The sequence below is a fragment of the Podarcis liolepis genome (assembly GCF_965112155.1).
Source record: "Podarcis liolepis genome assembly, chromosome: 17".
NCBI classification, from domain to species: Eukaryota; Metazoa; Chordata; class Lepidosauria; order Squamata; family Lacertidae; genus Podarcis; species Podarcis liolepis.
In genome coordinates, this window is record NC_139571.1 from 39,598,986 (window position 1) to 39,618,641 (window position 19,656).

The 19,656-nt window shown below is 41.6% G+C and overlaps 1 protein-coding gene across 2 annotated transcripts in view; it reads right to left on the reverse strand.

The window, feature by feature from the left end:
- DGKQ (diacylglycerol kinase theta) overlaps nucleotides 1–19,656 on the reverse strand; it is an 87,439-nt gene that overhangs the window by 20,491 nt on the left and 47,292 nt on the right. For both annotated transcript variants that reach the window (XR_014520548.1, XM_083481690.1), the window contains exons 7-15: nucleotides 16,298–16,366; nucleotides 13,984–14,084; nucleotides 12,101–12,324; nucleotides 11,089–11,179; nucleotides 9,958–10,012; nucleotides 9,142–9,203; nucleotides 7,309–7,459; nucleotides 5,062–5,100; nucleotides 2,643–2,758 (exon numbers count right to left, since the gene is read on the reverse strand). Coding sequence is in view for 1 of the 2 variants with exons in the window: in XM_083481690.1 (XP_083337816.1) it covers nucleotides 2,643–2,758; nucleotides 5,062–5,100; nucleotides 7,309–7,459; nucleotides 9,142–9,203; nucleotides 9,958–10,012; nucleotides 11,089–11,179; nucleotides 12,101–12,324; nucleotides 13,984–14,084; nucleotides 16,298–16,366 (908 nt within the window). In the remaining variant the exon portion in view is untranslated. The remainder of the gene's footprint in view (nucleotides 1–2,642; nucleotides 2,759–5,061; nucleotides 5,101–7,308; nucleotides 7,460–9,141; nucleotides 9,204–9,957; nucleotides 10,013–11,088; nucleotides 11,180–12,100; nucleotides 12,325–13,983; nucleotides 14,085–16,297; nucleotides 16,367–19,656) is intronic.

Consider the following 19,656-nt stretch of genomic DNA (forward strand, 5'->3'; position numbering starts at 1 on the left):
TTGGTTTTCCATTTGTTCAAAACTTAAGATGCACAGGTCACCATAGGCAGAGCAACAGTGCTAACTACAGGTTGGTAAATTCAGATATCACATGTAAACCACGGTTAGCACAATTCATGATTTGCTAACCCACTCCAGACCATAGTTTCAAATTATGGTCTGATGGCCAATCATAAACCACCGTTCATCCTCAGCCATTGGTACTTGCTTCATTGTTACTTAATTGTTGGTTTAAATTTACACAAATACACCTGAAAAAGAACCCCAGAATCTAAAAGACTAGCATTTTTAACTAGCTAGTTCAGATAGGAATATTATTCTGCTTCTATATTCTATATGCACTAGAATAGCTCTTTCCCTTTTAATCATTATAATACTTGGCATGATTACAATGGGCCTCAACTTCCTAGTGATTGTATGCAGAGTGAAACAAATGTGAAACCACTATGATTACATAAACATTAGTGCTTCCAAAATCACTTTTGGTTAACAGCAGTTGAGCATGTCATTCAAATCACAAACCATGGTTTGTCTTAACTATGGTTAGTTAAATCAGGATAGCTCATACAGTATGGTTTGAAGTTAGCTTGTTTCCATTAACCCTAGCTAAGATTAGCCACACTCTGGGTCCAGATGACAGCAATCTAAAATGGAAGAAAGAGCTTTTTAAGTCCTCCTCATAGCCGTGCTGCTGAAGAAAGGCGGCAGGAGTGCAAGAGCAAAGCTCACTGCAGTTTCTTCTAGTATTACTAAACTATAGCTTAGCATTACGTGTGTGTGACTTTCGTGCTTTACTTTCCATGAAGGAAAAGCTCAATATAAGAAGCCACTCCTGTTTATCTTTGCATCTCTCTTCCTGCAGCAGTTTTCCCTGCTCTTCACTCTCACAATTCTCAGAGAAAACGAGAACCATGCAGGGATAAACAGAGAAAATCAACCAGTAGCTCCTCTGTTCCCATGTGTGATCTTAAATTTTCTTGGCCTGTAGATGGGGGAGACTTCAGGCATCTCAAAGGCAAAACTGCTTAGATGAAGAGTAGGGATTACCAGCACGGTACTTCCTATGATGCCTGCAAACAATTTCAGTACAGTGGTACCTCGGATTAAGTACTTAATTCGTTCCAGAGGTCCGTTCTTAACCTGAAACTGTTCTTAACCTGAAGCACCGCTTTAGCTAATGGGGCCTCCCGCTGCCGCCGTGCCGCTGGAGCACGATTTCTGTTCTCATCCTGAAGCAACGTTCTTAACCCAAGGTACTATTTCTGGGTTAGTGGAGTCTGTAACCTGAAGCGTATGTAACCTGAGGTACCACTGTAAATACCACCATTAAAAATCATAATGCATGAGATATTATTTGTTCTTCCTGTGCAGTTCCTGTTTGCACAGGTTCAGCCTGTCCTATATGCTCCCACGGCACCCAATTTGTGTTATGCCCCAACTCGATGGCAGTCATTTTGTTACTGGTGCCTCTGAAACTTTCTCAAAATTCCGAACGTGCCCACTGGCCTGAACAAGTTGGTGAATGCTGGTGTAACCTGACTCTTATTTATGTTAATCCAGTTTCTGCATTAAAATAATATGCACGGGGGCCTCTGCAATGGTGATGGAAAAACAGCAAGAACTGTCGCTCTCGCTGTTTATCTTCAAGTTAGAGTGGAGGCTTTCCAAAAGCTTCATTATAAATCAAAGATATATGCAACTGCACCCATTATTCATCATGCAATCTTCAAAGCCTATATTTAGAATGCCATTTTTCCTACACTTCATAAGAAAAAAACAACGACCTGTTCTGGCCCCAGATGCAAGCACCAGCAATAGCACAATCCGGCACTGCAAAAATAATGCAACCAACAGGTTAGGTAGTGAATAAATCTGTCTGGAGAGAAAGACCTAAGCTGTTGGTCTCGTTCATGTACCTGCTACTTTCACACACATATACCTTGCTGAATGGCATGTAAATCTCACCACAGGGAAGAGGCTCCCGTACTAACGCAAATGCTTGCTTAAGAGGCCACAATGCGTTCTCATATTTCAGGAGACTTAAACTTGGCAAAGTAGTTTAGAAATTACTTATGAGCTCACACAACAGGCTTCAAGAGAGCCAAGTAGATATGGACTCATTTTTTAAAGGGTACCTTAAAGTGGAGTAAATTAATCCATCATTATGCTCTCAACATACAGACAGCTTTGTTATTTAAGTCACATTTTAACTATCCTTCAAGATTATAAATGTTAAAGCTGTTTTTCTTTTAGGTAGAACAAAAATAGCTCATTATTTTAAGGACAAAACCAAACATGACTGTTCTTTGTTTATAACCACACATTCCTTTGTTGGCAGTAAACTTTGCTCCATTCCCTTATTTGTTAATTGCTCCCATCCCCTCCGTAGCCAGAGTAAAATGGCCAAGCAAAGTAGGGCTGGATTTAATTTATTTTCATGTGGAGTTCATAGAATCATGGAATTGTAGAATTGGAAGGAACCCTGAGGGCCACCTAGTCCAACCCACTGAAATGCAGAAATCTCAACTGGATCACACATGACAGATGACCATCCAACCTCTGCTTTGCACATGGAACATGCTATATTTATCGTCTGAGCATTAGTTAATTTCTTATAGAACTTGGAAGCCAATTGTTCTTACCAGAACTTCAGGGATGACAACTGCAGTTAGTGGCTTGTCATTAACAGTGGTGTCTTTAGCTAGCATATAGAGTCTTTCGGCTTCAGCAAAACATGAAATTTCTAGTACAACAGCACCTAGAACAAATTAATTCAAGAATAATTTTTTAAAGGCCATACACACATAAATGCACATAGTGATATGATGCAATATCTTTATCGTGTCACTAAAGGGTATATCCAATGAAGATTGAGTGCACTGAACGCAACTCAGCTCACAAAAGTTAAAGAGGCTTAAACCTGGTCAGGTTGGTGCCTCTGGGTGATTGAAGTTATTCTTTGACAATATGAGCACAGCTATGATACACCTTTTTGATGGTGCCTTCTCTACCCAACAGAGGGCCTGTTTCTCCCAATGGAGTTTCTATGGGAAAGGGTCATGGCTCAGTGGTAAACCACATGCTTTGCATCAGAGGGTCTCCTGTTCAATTCCCAGCACCTCCAGGTAGGTTTGGGAGAGACCCATAAAGACCTAAAGAGTCACTGCCAGTCACTGGAGACAGCACTGAGACTGATGAACCAGCGCTCTGACTTGGTATACGTCAATGTCCCATATTCCTACGTAGACAGAACAGTCTTTGACATTTTAGTGCTTAGCACACCACCTTCCAGATCAATTTGCCATCTGACCATGAGCAGTCAAGGTCAGAAGAGCTGCAAATCAATATCTAAGAGCTCAAACAGGGCCAGAATCTAAGCTAAACATAAGAGGGGACAATAAGTACTTAGCATCTTGAATAGTGAACTTAATCTTCCTCCAGAGAGGGCAGCTGTGCTACAAATTGCTATGTTTTTCAACAGGTTGTCAAGAAAAGTAGGGGGATTTCAAATCTGTTCAAGGGAAACATGAAACAGGGCTCCAAGATGAAATCCTCAGAAGGCATTCTTGCTCATATTGCTTGTTCCCCATGTGCCACATCATTGGCTTGTGGAGATAGTAACATTTATGTTACAGCATGAGTAAGTATCTTTGCACGTTACAGGACAAAGTGAGATAAGTAGACCGTGTTGATGGTAAAGTGTACTTCCACCCTTAAGAAGATCACTGAAATAGGAATTACGCAAGATGCACGGTATGATTTTAATGGGCACCATAGGAAGGTATGCAACACAGAACCTTTCAACATAACCTGTTTTTTTTCTAAATACACATTTGATTCCAGTTTTTCCAGGCTGATGTTTTTGGTTTTTGTTACAGTGCAATTGCATCTTCAAAAGTACATTTTGACATATTTCCAGGTAGCATGTTCGTAGCCTTTGTAAATGGGATGCACATTTGGTTCCAGCACAAAACTCTTACGTTTTCAGGAGAAAAATGCATGCACCTGTGAAAGAAAAGCCTACTCAAGTCTTGGGCAGGAGAGTGGCCCTGGTTTCTAGTCATGGAATGCTTCCCAAACATCCTTGACCTCTAGGCAGTATGCTGGTAGCTTGCAGTAAAACTCTAGCAGGGATTATTCAGTTGTACAGCTGCCACCATAATCATTCCAACCCGTGGCAAGAACAAACTACACATTTGAATGTAACTGTAAACATTATCCAGAAGAGTACTGCTTTTTTCATGGATAAATTTCTTGTCTGGTCCCAGTGAAAACTGTGATAGAGAAGTGGTCAAGACAGGCACCTACTGACGCTCTGAACGAGCAGGGAATGCATGTTGTTTCTCTCCCAATCCTTGAAGAAACATTGGGTTGATTTGGTACTCTACATATGCTGAGTTCAGAAGCAAGCCTCAGACCTGCATGCTTCCTCCCGGCACCCCCACCACAAAAAGAAGTAAACACTTGCACAATAAGGTCCCACCATGCGCCCCTTATAAGGGACGCGGGTGGCGCTGTGGGTTAAACCACAGAGCCTAGGACATGCCGATCAGAAGGTCGGCGGTTCGAATCCCCATGATGGGGTGAGCTCCCGTTGCTCGGTCCCTGCTCCTGCCAACCTAGCAGTTCGAAAGCACGTCAAAGTGCAAGTAGATAAATAGGTACCACTCTGGCAGGAAGGTAAACGGCGTTTCCGTGCACTGCTCTGGTTCACCAGAAGCGGCTTAGTCATGCTGGCCACATGACCCGGAAGCTGTACACTGGCTCCCTTGGCCAATAAAGGGAGATGAGCGCCACAACCCTAGTCGGCCACGACTGGACCTAATGGTCAGGGGTCCCCTTTACCTTTTATGCGCCTCTTATGCCTGAATATAAAAATCACTAGATTACTACATGCAGCGAAGGGATTCGGAGGAAGCAGACATGCCAAAAGACCTCTCCCAATCTCACCATATGAAGAGCGAGAGATGCAAAACATTTGAACAGACCCCAAGGTGGCACTTTATAACCAAACACTTTTTACACAGCCATTAAACTCAAGATAAAACGCTACAGTCCTACCTTGAGATGAATATACGTGGCTCACAGAAACTAGATTTGCTGAAAAAGTAGAAAAAGCAAAACTTATTTTCTATGTGTAACATTAAAATGTCTATCCACAATCCCCTCCCCCGGGGTGGAAACAAACTATAGGTTACCGAAATAAATTTTAACATTTAATGCTGTCCCATTTTGCACACATTCTGTGAGATCAGTCTTGTTTATTTGAAGATGCATGAATTTTAAACACAAATTGCTCATGGATTTAAAGCTAAAGGCTTCAGGACAATAAACAGGATCAACTGGTTCGCAGGAGAACAAAGCTGGTTCCAAATCCTGCTAATGGAATATATTAGCTTGAGTAATAAACACAAATCGTATTTAAGATGCCTATTAATCTTAATTTAAATTGTTGTAGCAAACGCTGCATGGGTGGGATTCCAAAGGGATGCAAGCATAGCTCTGTGTGTGCAATGGAGCTTCTGTGGAGAACCTTCGCTCCTTCTGTGGTCAATTTTTGAAAAGTGATGAAGTGGTCAGGAGAAACATGTAGTCACTGTATAGCATTGAGCATCACACAATGTCCAATAGCTAGGCCACAGACCCACATATCTTCACTTCCCCCCACATCCCCCTTCTTTGCCAGAAGCCCAGCCAAGCTGGATATAAACAATCCAGTAGCATTCGCTGGCTTCTGGCTCTTTTGCGCAATCTGTTTAAGCCCACATAAAATTTTATTTCACCTTATTTATTTAAAACTTAAACCTCAATTGACAAATAGATTAAGGGGAAATACAAAACAATCATTCACGCACGCAAAAAGGGGTATGTTCAAGAAATACCTACAAAAATATAATAACGACATAACATCTATGGCAGCATTTGAATGACCCTTGTGTAAATTAAACATTATTAAATAAGGAAAAATGGTACGATATGTTGTAAGAAAGTATTAGCAAATATATTAAGAGTGAGGTATTAAGTATAAGTACATTCAATGTTGTAAATGTAAATTACATCGGGAAATGACGGGAAGTCTATTTGGACGTAGTTTAGTTTATTGGATTTTACTTTGGTTTATTTTTGTTTAGTTAGAAAGTATAAGAAAAGAGCACGTATAAGTACAAGTTTAAATCAATATTTAACAGTATAATTATTTAAGGTTGTTATTATTATTATTATTATTATTATTATTATTATTATTATTATTATTAGTTTTATGTTTTCTTTGTACATGTATTTAATATTGTGTATGATATCCTTGGATGTCAATAAATAAATAAATAAATAAAACTTTTAAGTGTCCAAATACTTCAAAATGGCTTACAAATGAAGTCTGCTCAAAACCAATCAGGTTTTCATATAAAGTAATACAAATAACATTTTTTAAAAACCCCAATGGGTATTGTTTCAGAGAAAGAACAAATATAAAAGGCAGTACAAATAATTGTGGGGAAGAACAGGTGACAATCTATGTTTGAGGCATTTCACTAAATACTGGCCTCTGCTTTACCACTTCTAGGACATAGCACCAAGAAAAATAATGCAACGAAGGTTCAAAAACAAGACTGAGAATGACAGAGTGCCTTTTAGTGTGTTTCAGAATTTAAAATAGATTTTTATTTGACAATGGACACGCCCAGATAATTAAATATCATCTTAATAAAGCAAGATATGAACTTCCTGTACCTACACACAACTGCTTTGCTCCTCCCTTTGTGTGAGTAGAGAAACAAGCCAGAAAGCTTCAGTTAACTAATAGTTTCCTATGATATCTGAATTGTGAATTCCACGCATGCCAGTAAAAGTAAGCTATCTTTAAACCCTGGGTCCAGAGTCAAATCAGTAGCTGTGTGAGTGGAAGCCAGTGCAAAAAGTTCCACTAGCACAACTGGACTTTCCTCCCCTCTCCTCCTTTCCACGCAACCCCTCCATTTCAGTTTGCGGGGGTCTGCAGAACCCCTAGAACAGCAGATCGTTCTGTTGGAGAGGCTGAAACGCGTACACCGATGAAATCCTGGGAAGAGCGGGATGATTAATTCCTCCCACGGCTTCATGTCTTGGCTTATTTGGAAGCTACTAACCATAGTTTCCTAGCTCTGACATAATGAGAAACAATGGTTAGCAGTGGGCTCACTCATGTGAAGTACGGGCAAAGCAGACTTAAGCGGATGTGTGAGGATTGTTGATATGTCAGTTCATATAGCCATTTGATCATCTGAAAGCAGCCAGAGATGAAAACATAAACTGTTTTGGTATGCGACTTACTTTTGAGGCTTAATTCATCTCTGAGGATGTTTGTGTATTCATCTGTAGAGAGATGAGGTGGCAGACCACCAACAAACAAATGTACCCGCGTAGCTGATATATTGTTTTCTACAATGTAAAATCTTGTTTGATTCATCTGACGTAGTGATGTCTGTAAAAGGGAAAAGACAGCTGAGAACTCACATTACAAATACAAAGCACACAGAGAGAAGGTTAAGATTCCAATAAGCAGAAACTCTTGCCTCCAACTACCAAAAACAGTTACCAGACCACTAAGCCTGCCTGCGTAAGAGAACTTCCTTTTTGTTTGGACTTGTGCAATTGTTCTCATTTTGTGCTACATGTTAGAAAAAGGTTGAGGAGTACTGGTTAAATGCATGGCAATCAAAATGCCAGAGTTATGAGCAACCTCTCAAATAATTCTAGTTTACGTGTCACAAAACTCTGAATTCCATGACGAAAATACACGATGCAAGTAAAGACGCATACTGTAATGTTTAGTACCCTTCTCAAAATATGCAGTTCCCCCAGGTAATTTGGAATACGTCAAGATGAATGTGCAGTGGAAGGAGTTAAGATGATAATGGAATTTGGGATAGCTAGTGAAGGGAACAAGAGTCTACAAGGCAAGAGGGAAAGACAGGAATTTGTGAAGAGTCCTAACCCAATGACCTTGGAAATACGTGTCAACTACTCCCTCTCTGTTTCTGAATATTCTGATAATGCTAAAAAAAGAAGCCAGCCCACAGGGAGGCTTTAACCCTGTGGAAACCTATTCCTAAAAGGTCCCCAGAATTCCCTGGCTATATCTTTCATCACCACTGTGTGTGTATATATACCATATATTTTGCTCTGTGACTTTTTCCCTCCTAAAAAGTAAGGGGAAATGTGTGTGCGTCTTATGGAGCGAATGCAGGCTGTGCAGCTATCCCAGAAGCCAGAACAGCAAGAGGGATTGCTGCTTTCACTGCGCAGCGATCCCTCTTGCTGTTCTGGCTTCTGAGATTCAGAATATTTTTTTCTTGTTTTCCTCCTCCAAAAACTAGTTGCGTCTTATGGTCTTATAGAGCGAAAAATACGGTATATATTTATTTTAAGGGTGCTCACCTTCCCACACCACCTTCCCCTTAAGGAGGCATGTCTAATTCTTCCTGGCCATTTTTGCTGAGGTTGGGGTGAGTTCTCTGAAGAAGCTGGACCCTGAAAAACCCTTTTATCTCCCCTGCCTTCTGACATATTCTGCCCTCACATTTTCAAGCTTTGCTCAAACAGAAGATACTTGCTTCAATTTTTTAAAACCCCCAAAGAGGTTGGGGGGACATGGGATGGGATGGTACAAAGCAGGTCTCAACATTCTAAAACGGGTAAGCTATAGAAAGACCCACAAAGTTGTTTTTACATGGAAACAAAAGGAATTCAGCTGGGAAATAGACGAACAGGGGACTGAAATAATGAGCAAGGCATCGTGAGCATCAGTGGCTCTCTCCTTGTCCAAAGAATGGGATGAGGCGAATGCTAACGGGAGGTCTTGAGGTACAGCTGCTTTTTGGCTGCTTCAGGAATTGTAGTTACTACAACAGCTGGGGTGCTTTTTTCTATGTGATGCCTTACCAGGAAGCAGAATGCACAAATCAGAACTGAAGAGATACTAGGTGCATTTTAAAGTGGTATGTGCAGCTATTAGCAGTGGCTGGCAAGAGCTAGCAACTTTTTGTCTGAATTTCTTCTCGTTTGGTTTAAATATAAAGTCCAGTAATGATGTAAAAATGAGAACATTGATTCAATAAAGAAATATGGGAGAGTGGTACTGCAGACATCTCTTTCTTTGTTTACCTTTCTTATGTCTTGGAATCTGCTGAGAATCAATTCGTGATCATCCAGAACCATTCGCTGAACTAAGGGGGATGAAAAAATCAATTCATATGTTGTTCTTTTTTATTTCTTTATTTTAAATGTGCAGTTCATTAGCACGCTAAGCACTGCCAATCTGGACACTAATTTATCCAGTTAAATTTAACCTTCCAAGCAGAAAGTGAAAATGCCAGAAACGACAATTAAAAAAACAAAACCCCAAATCTCCAGCCTCTTGAAGCTGAAACTTAACATTCAGGATTCTAGTAGTAGATAGGTAGCCGTGTTGGTCTGCCATAGTCAAAATAAAAAAATTCCTTCCAGTAGCACCTTAAAGACCAACTAAGTTAGTTCTTGGTATGAGCTTTCGTGTGCATGCACACTTCTTCAGATACACTGAAACAGAAGTTGCCAGATCCTTCTATATAGTGAGAAGGTGGGGAGGGGTATTACTCAGAAGGGTGGTGGGAATGGGAGATTGGCAGGTAGCTGAGATGAGCCTGTTGACGACTCTTAACGACTGCAATAGTTATCTCCGCTATCTGCCAATCACCCATTCCCACCACCCTTCTGAGTAATACCCCTCCCCACCTTCTCACTATATAGAAGGATCTGGCAACTTCTGTTTCAGTGTATCTGAAGAAGTGTGCATGCACACGAAAGCTCATACCAAGAACTAACTTAGTTGGTCTTTAAGGTGCTACTGGAAGGAATTTTTTTATTCAGGATTCTGATAACAAGTGCAGGCATTAAAACTGCAGTGACATCCTGTAATAATGAGAACTATCTGTGACTTACCTTGCTTAGAGCCCATGAGTACCTCCACCAGTTTGAAGTTCTGAAAGTTTTCCAACTGCCAAAAAAATTCATCAAGATTTCTAGTAAGTTACAATCTTTTAACTTTAAGACCCTTAAGGTTTTGTTTTTAGACAGTATTAAAGATGAAGAAATATGACTAAAGCTGTGCTTTAGACCTCTCTTCTTCCTTTTGTGGTGTGGTTCTGTCTCACCTTAAGACATTAGCCTGGTTTACCTGTCACATTAAACAACAGTTTCAAATTAAGCGATGGTTTAATGCAGGAGGAATGAGGAACCTCCAGCCCACAGTCTTAACTGGGCCCATCAAGTGCCTCTGCATTTGGCCCATTAGGTTGTTTTGGTGAAGCCATGCCTACCTGCCCTGCAAGTGTGGGGCTTGTAAGATTGAGCTTAGCCAAAAGGGTTATTATGCAGGCACGGCACTTTGATGATAATAATAATACAGTCATACCTCAGGTTACAGATGCTTCAGGTTGCGCAGATCGCTTCTCCCCGTTGCCGCCCCTTGGTTCAAAATCTCCAGGGACAGAGGGGAAGGCTCGCGCGCCTTCCCCTCTGTCCCCTCTTTTGAAGCAAGGGGCAGAGAGGAGAAGATCGCTTCTCCCCGTTGCCGCCCCTTGGTTCAAAAGGGGTCCGGGGAGATTGCAGGGCTGGCAACGGGGAGAAGCGATCTTCTCCTCGCCGCCCCTTGCTTCAAAAGAGGTCCGGGGACAGCGGGGAAGATGCGCTGCGCTTCCCCGCTATCCTCGGAGCTTGCGGGGCAAGCTTCGTTTTGCGAAGCAAGCCCATAGGGAAATGCGTCTTGCGAAGCGGCTAAGAAAACAAAAAACTCCTTCGTCTAGCGAGTTTTTTTGTCTTCTGAGGCGTTCGTCTTGCGGGGTACCACTGTATTGTTTTTCACTCTGCAACTGTGTGAATGAAGAACAGGTTATAAATGTTTTAAATAAATACTTGAAACTATCTAGTCTCTGCTCAATGGAACTCCCTTGCAATTTTTACTGTGTTGTTTGTTTAATCTATCTGTGGTACTCTTATTTGAATCATATAGTTAAATACAAGTGAAAGCAGAGGGGAAACTGAAAATGAAACAATCCATTTGATATTGCTTACCTGGTGTCCAAGTAATGGGAGAACTTCTTTAATAACCATCTGGGTAGTGCTTTCTTTATTTACTCGTATTGAGACACAGGCCATTCCAATCCTAGAGAGGGGAAATAATTTACAGAAGGTGGGTTGGGTCAAAGGAACATCAGCAGAAAAATACTGCTTTGCCAACATGTTTGACAGCCACAAAAATAGGATTATTCATTATGCTGAATGACCATGACTCTTCTGTCCATAAAACCAATCAAAGTTCATTTTGAAGTTTAGAGATTAAGTTATATTAATACTTCTTGATGCGTAGACAAACCTTACAGGGTTTTTTTCTTAAAAGAAAAAGACTACCACCTCGCAGAGCCTATATTTTGCATAGGAGGAAAGTGATAGTTGTATGAATGTGCTTTAATCATTCTGGAAGCTACTTTGATTTTATAAACAGATGGGGGTTCAATAAATCAAAACCAGTAAAATAACCTCTCATTTCCTGTAATAGGTTTAGGGGTTGCTCGTGCGTAAGCTGCCGCCACTGCTGGCGAGGTTACCTGGTTAAACCCTTTCTGACTGAACAGCCTCCAGCATCGTGACTGTCTCAGTCGCTGGCAGAATCCGTCAGTGGGCGTTTCTTGAACCTTTTCCAGCATAAAAGCTGTTTGACGCCAAGTCTCCTCCTACTCTCCCTGCGCGGAAGTCTTCCGCGCAGGGGGGTGTGGGCAGCGGAGGACCCGTACTCTCTCCGCTGGTCTCCGACGAGGAGTCTTGGAGCCTCCTCTCCGATTCCCCCATCTGCCCCCCTTCTCCACTGGTGTTACGCTGATTTCCTTCCCCAGTACATGGGCTGCCTCTCTCCCTACTGGGACCCTCTCCGGCATCCCTCTGGAGCCTTCCCTCCACCTCTAGCTCCGATGGCAGTTCCCTGACATTTCCTTAACATAGATTTATTAAGATGCATTCCGCACATCACTCCTCTTATTTATGACACTGTACCATAAATATGGAATTTAGAAAAGGAAGTATCACTTACTTCAGCCATCCAGGGTAAATTTTTATGACTTCATTATCTCTCGGTTTGGCTCTAATGATCCAAGCTTCAGGAACGGCTTCTCGGAATACAGACCCTGGCTGGGTCTCTTCTGTGGTATCATTCCTATTAATGATGTCATCACAAAACAAGGCCTGTTGAGTGAATGTCTGAAGCTCATAATCTTGTGGATCATCGTTGATGTAATATGACCTCAGTGCAGCCTCCTACAACACCACAAAACACACAAACACAAAGTAAGTAGCTGAGCATTTTGAGATGGAATGAATATTCTTGAATGGAGAGAAGCAGCAACCATCATGTACATGAAAATATAACCTATTAGAGCCCTGGTCAGCAATTATATTTTCTTGTGGAACAATTTTGACAAGAGTGAGGAGCGGCAGACTCCTTCAACCCACTTCCTAAAGTGGCCAGCTGAAGAACTGTTCCCCTAATATGTCATTTTATTATTTATAGTCACAGCTTTCCTTTCACCAAATAGTCCCAGGATTAAAAAAATATTACCATTAAAGTAAGTACCTTTAAAATCTTGAAATAAAAACCACCAAAACAACAAAAAGCAGGATAGCAGTGCATAGCAATACAAAGGGAGGCAAGATAGCTACCCAATTCAAGACCTGGGTAATGATGTACATCTTGACCAACTGTCAATTGTCAGAAAGCACACACTGCTGACACAAGACACACCAGAGGGAAAGTCATTCCACAACCTGGGGGCCATCACAAAGAAGGCTCTCTCATGCACCACCACTCCTTGAGCCACAAAGGATGGTGGCACTACCAAAAGGGTCTCGACTGCTGACTTTGGCAGTCGGGCAGGTCAATGTGGGAGGAGGCGCTTCTTTGGCTATTTGAGGTCTAAGTTATTTAGAGTTCTATATGTCAGTGTTAACTCCTTATATTGAGCTTGGTAGCAAATGACAACCAGTGCAGGCCTCTCAAGACAGGCATAGTACAATAGGCAAAGGTCGAGGGGACATGTGGCCTTATGGCAATATTGCTTACCACATGTCACTTTTTCTACTCTGCTTTATTTCCACGTTAGCAACTGGGTAGCTGATGGAACCCCACAGTGGGAAGGATTTGGTTTGGGAGCAGTTGCTGACCCCCAAACGTGGGGGTGGGAATCAAAACTCACAATAGTAAGTAGTACTATTATGCATAAGATAGTAGGTTTGAAAGAGGTTCTAAAAGATAGTATATGTACCCCAGAAAGAAGAAGCTCTAACTACTGTTAGTCAAGAAGAAAGGGTAGAGGCTCCCAGAAGAAAAGATGTGATCCTGCACAGGTTCTTATTAACAAGGTAAAAAAAGGGGAAAGGACACCTGGACAGTTAAATTTAAAGGCGACTATGGGGTTGCGGCACTCATTTCGCTTTTCAGGCCAAGGGACCCAGTGTTCCACAAACAGCTTTCCGAGTAATGTTCCCAGCATGACTAACTAAACCACTTTTGGAGCAATGGAACACCGTAACAGAAGCCAGAGCACACGGAAACGCTATTTACCTTTCCACCACATCTACTTGCGCTGATGTGCTTTCAAACTGCTAGGTTGGCAGAAGCTGGGACAAAGTAACAGGAGCTTACCCCATTGCACGGATTCGAACTGCTGACCTTCCAAATTGGCAAGCCAAAGAGGCTCAGCGGTTTAGACCACAGAGCCACTGTATCAGATGCCACCTGAACTACAAATACCTAAGTATTTAACGTTATGATGAACTGCTTATTATTTTGAAAGAAAATATTTAACAATAAAGCTAAGATTAAATGATCAGCCTCATATATAAACACAGTTAACATTTTTCAGTTTTTCTATTTGAGAATCCATACAATTTTAGAAAGCACGCAACAGGCACTCTTACCACAACTTCTTCATTTTTTGTAATCCTTGGGACTGTAATAAGCCGAAACTGATTGCGTTTTACTGCATCATTCCCGTCGTATATTTTCAAGATCTGCTTACCTAAAAGGAAAACGGTATTTTAGCATTTAATACAAAGTAGTGTACTGCATCCAGACCGCTGTGACAATTTGCAGGGAGTTTTAACTTTCAGCTGCATTGGAAATCTATTGTATTTACATTGCTTACAGCAGTGTAACAAAATTTCCCAGCTTCCACATGAACCTTGTTTTATTTCTCTGAAAGAGGAATGATGTTTTTAAGGTGGAGTTTGAACCTTTTTCTCCTTCACTCATCTGTCACACACAAACACCCCCTTAGCATTAGCATCTTATTCTTAGATTCAGGGCTGCCAACTTTTGATTTCAAAGGTAGTGGCCTCTTGGATGAGGCCATGGTAGAATTTGAAGTTAACTATATTACCATACACCAGCAATGGTTACATCACAGACTATGGCTTTAGTGGTTTGAACATCACCGTACTGGCTTATTGGCAACTTTCATCAGAAATAACAGTTTACAACATGGGTAGGAAAACTAAGGCCCGGGGGCCGGATCCAGCCCAATTACCTTCTCAATCCAGCCCGCGGACGGTCCAGGAATCAGTGTGTTTTTACATGAGTAGAATGTGTCCTTTTATTTAAAATGCACCTCTGGGTTATTTGTGGGGCATAGGAATTCGTTCACCCCCCCCCAAAAAAAAATAGTCTTGCCCCCCACAAGGTCTGAGGGACAGTGGGCTGGCCCTCTGCTGAAAAAGTCTGCTGACCCCTGGGTTTACAATCTTCAAAGTAAATACTAGAGGATTGAAAGTCCATAGCACTAACAAACGAAGAAAAACAATCCCCCAAAAGCTGGGTGTGTATAATTAATGTAGCCTACCAAGAGAACAAGCCATGGCTGCACCCAAATTGACTATATCAGGGGTCTGCAACCCGCGGCTCCGGAGCCGCATGTGGCTCTTTTACACCTTTGCCGTGGCTCCGGGGCAGATACTAGCAAGGGGAGGAGGCGCATTGTGTGCCCCGACACTCCCCACTGTGGCGGGCGCTGTACTGGCTGTGACGTCGCATGGGGGCGGTGCGTGCGTTAGTCACGCACCGTCCCGACGTCACCTTCCCGCCCGCCACATTGTAAGGGGCATGTACGCTGGTCACTGCATTGAAAGCGGGCATGTACGCTGGTCACTGTTTTGAAGGGGAGTGAAGAACACACACGCAAAAAAAGGTAACTTGTTAATTTAATGTTTATTTCTATGAGGAGGAGTAATTCTGAGGGGTCAAACAAAGAAATAACAAAAAGTGACAAAAAAGTTATTTTTATAATGACGAGTTTTGCGGCTCCCAGTTTTTTTCCCCTTCAGAAACAGGTCCAAGTGGCTCTTTTTGTCTTAAAGGTTTCAGACCCCTGGACTATATGGAGCTTCTGTTTTGCAAAATAGACCAAGTAGGGATATTCCAGTACTGGAGGAGTAAAAACACTAACAGGAAGAAAACATTCTAGTTCCAGTGTTTTTTGGATTCTACCCAGTCTTTTATTTTTACGGAGGTTAAAATTAAGCACAGCTCTTCAAACATTTCAAAAAGATATCGAGCATTTAAAGACCCTGAACATGAAGGTATTATGAATTTAACTACGAAGAAAGTCATTGTATTCACCTACAAATCTGCATTCATTTTAGCAAACCAACCTTTTATATATGGAGTTCTAAATTATTACTGTTTATTGTTAAATCGCTTCAAGGTGTCTCATAAGACGCGGTTCACAAATGGGATGGAATAAAAATTAAATAAATAACGTGCCAGATAAGATGGAAAAAACAGGTGGCAGAATGCATCCCTAATTATGTGACACATTTCTATGGATTTTTATTGCGAGCCACTTTGGTGGTTCATGCTGGCCGAAAAATAGGATGTATTAAAGAAAACAAGCTAACAAAATAATAAGCCACTCCTTTGATCATTTGGAGGAGAATGGGCAAAACGAATTATATTACTTAATTATTATTTATTAAAAATAAAGTTTATCCTGTCTTTCTGTTAAAGGAAACGCACAAGAAGGCTTACAAGCTAGCATTGTACATATGTGTTCTCAGTTATGACAGTAGGAGATGACGAAGTGGATTTGCAAGCAGCTGCTCATGCCTTGTTGCATTTTACTGCCAACTCCTTGAAAATTGGACTGTACCATGTTTTGTACACCAAAGGCATCATATGTTCCTAGCACAAATCTTGCTGCAAACAGATACTCTCTGCTTAGTAACAAATGCTACTTACTTGAGTCTGTGGAAACCTGGGACTCTTTTAGTGATAATTGTGTTGAACTGTCAACATCGTCGTCGTCATCTGTGAAAAGAAAAGTCTCCTTTAAAGGTTTGCCTTTAAAAACAAAGTGTTCATCCTTTAAAATAAAGTGTTGCGATGAAAACAATACTATCAGATTTTCCTATTATATACTCACATTACTGAAACATGCAAGCATGTCCAGGCCCATGATAAATAATATACATTCTCTACAGCCGTATACTGGAAAACCGCATGGAATTCTTGTTTTTATGAAGCTGACATATGTACTTTTATGAGCCCTGGAAAACCAGGGTTCAAATTCCCACTCAGTCATGAAGCTCACTTGGTGATCTAGGGCAAGCCACAGTCTTTAAGCCTGACCTACCTCACACAGTTGTTGTGAGGATAAAAGGAGCGTCTCCACCCCCACCGCTCAGCCCAGACACTGAGGTCCAGCTCCAAGGGCCTTCTGGCAGTTCCCTCCCTGCGAGAAGTGAGAGGGCCTTCTCGGTAGTCACGCCCACCCTGTGAAATGTCCTCCCATCAGATGTCAAGGAAATAAGCAACTATCTGACTTTTAGAAGACATCTGAAGGCAGCCCTGTTTAGGGTAGTTTTAATGTTTGATGCTTTGTTGTATGATGATGATGATGATGATGGGAGCCGCCCAGAGTGGCTGGGGTAACCCAGCCAAATGGACGGGGTATCAATTATTTATTATTATTATTATTATTATTATTATTATGTGAGAGCCATGTTCACCACCTTTAGCTCCTTAGAGGAAAGGTGGGAAATGAAGTGTGTGTGTGTGCTTAGCTTGCCTCCATTTAAAGAATTTAAATCACCCTCACTTTTTTCTGTGAAAATGTATTGTTTGTAAGATAACTGCAGTTATCACTTTATTATTGCAGGTCAGAAAGAGATCTAACCTGCAAATGCTTTTTTTAAACAGACAAAAGTAGAGGATAAACCATCCCATAATACCAATGGTAAAGGTAAAGGTACCCCTGACCGTTAGGTCCAGTCGCGGACAACTCTGGGGTTGCGGCACTCATCTCACTCTATAAGCCGAGGGAGCCGGCGTTTGTCTTCCAGCTTCCAGGTAATGTGGCCAGCATGACTAAGCTGCTTCTGGCAAACCAGAGCAGTGCACGGAAACGCTCTTTACCTTCCCGCCGGAGTGGTACCTATTTATCTACTTGCACTTGACGTGCTTTCAAACTGCTAGGTGGGCAGGAGCAGGGACCGAGCAATGGGAGCTCACCCTGTCGTGGGGATTCGAACTGCCGACCTTCCGATTGGCAAGCCCTAGGCTCTGTGGTTTAGACCACAGCCCCACCCGTGCCCCAATACCAATGGTAATCCATATACCAATATACCCAAACCAATGGCAAATATATTTTACTACTTTCTTCGGCTTGGATTCTGGTTTTGCTATCATGGGTAGAAGCATCCTCTGTTTCATTCTCTGGACTGGCATCAGAATAAAACGACTCAATTTCCCTGTCCCCCCACCAAGAAGTGGGGGAGGAAGGGAAAGGAGATTGTTAGCCACTTTGAGACTCCTTAGGGTAGTGATAAAGCGGGATATCAAATCCAACCTCTTCTGCATTTTTATTATTGATACTTCCAGGTTTGTTGAACAGTTGCATTTGGAGTATTCAACAAGAAGAAAGTTAAATAAGTGCAAAATGTAATTCCCCATTCATAGCAAATAAACTGAAGGACAACTAGAGCATTACTTCAAAATATGACTCTCCAAACTGAAGGTCAAAGAGAAAGAGTGACATAGAATGACAATGGAATAAAATCATCTTTCATAGCTGAGGATAGTAACATTTGAAGCATTATCTAGCATGAAGTCTTAGAAGAGCCACAATTCTAGGTTTGTAAATTATTCCTTAAGGCAAAAAATAAAAGTAATAAAAATAACTTGCACCAAGATACAAGGAACAAGTGCTTTATCGATGAGATGACTTCTTCGGTATTTCTTTCACAAATTCTAATAAGGAAGTTTTTAGCTAAGGGGAAAAGATATTTGTGGGAGTCTAAAAACAAGTCAAATTGCCATCCTGAATGGATGGAGAAGACCTCTTGCCTAATTTCTGTAAATCAAGTGATGCAGGCCATACTTGGTCATAAGTCTTGACAGATCAGCCATGGCATAATTAATACATACAGATTCTGTTTGCAGCTTAGAGAATTTCTCTTGTTTAAAAAGGATGTTCATCACTTAACTAAGAAATGCAAAGCCGATTCTTCCACTAGTTTCCTGGCCTGTCCATCAAAAGATTTTCCATTACTGCACTTTCCCAGACGTGCCAACTTGAATAAAATACTGGGGGTGGGCAGGTAAGCCCCACCCCCACATAACTTATCACATGACATGGCACACACACACACACCATTTGAATGGCAATGCCCATCAACTTTGGGTGCCCTGGCCCCCTTAAATATTTTATGGGGGGGCCAAGGGACCTCAGCTCCTAGGAGTTGACTCCTATGCTCTTTCCTAAGGGCCTCTTCACACATTAGTTTAAGGCATATACGAAAAAGAGGATCTGAAAACAGGTCTTTGAAGACATGTGCATTGTACTGGCACACTTATCAGAGTCAGGGAGGATTCTGGCTCCTTGATAAATATACACTTGACAGCCAACCTGATCTTGCTGCTGTGCAATGTGTGCAACAGCTCTTATGTACACCAAAAGCAAAAGTAGTGACTGTAAGCTATGCAGCATGCTAGGTTGATCTGAAAAGAATGTCAAATTACGCCTTTCCCAACATAATCTCTTTACAACACAGCTATCTTACTTCAAAATCTACTAATTTCCTAAGAGACACACCGCCATAGCAATCCCAATACAATTTATGGCCCCAGACAACTGCCCTATATATCCTGAGGGGTGTGTCTCAAAATCTATGGCAGCCCAGGCTTGCACCCTTGGTATTATACACAGTTTTCCAGCCACAAGACGTTTCATTAGTGCCTCTCAAAAAACTATTGAAGTCCAAAGCAGTTGCTTATGTTGCTTGTTCTGTCAAGCCATGCCTGAGCACGGAAAATCTGAGGGCATGATAAAACATGACAGAAGAGAACAGTGACACAAACAAGTTTAAAAGAATATGCTGAAAGAAAGCAAAGGCTAATCTGTAGCATCACAGCTACACCAGCCTACGTGCTTATAGAAACATGATGCAATGTCCACTCACAGAGGGAGATTTTACATGCACTGACTTGATCCAGAAGCCACTTTTCAAAAATTTCCAGAAAATATCATTAGCATTTCTGGTGGAGAATGATCGCTACAGGCAACAACCGATTTACGCGCGTCCAACTGATGGGCAATC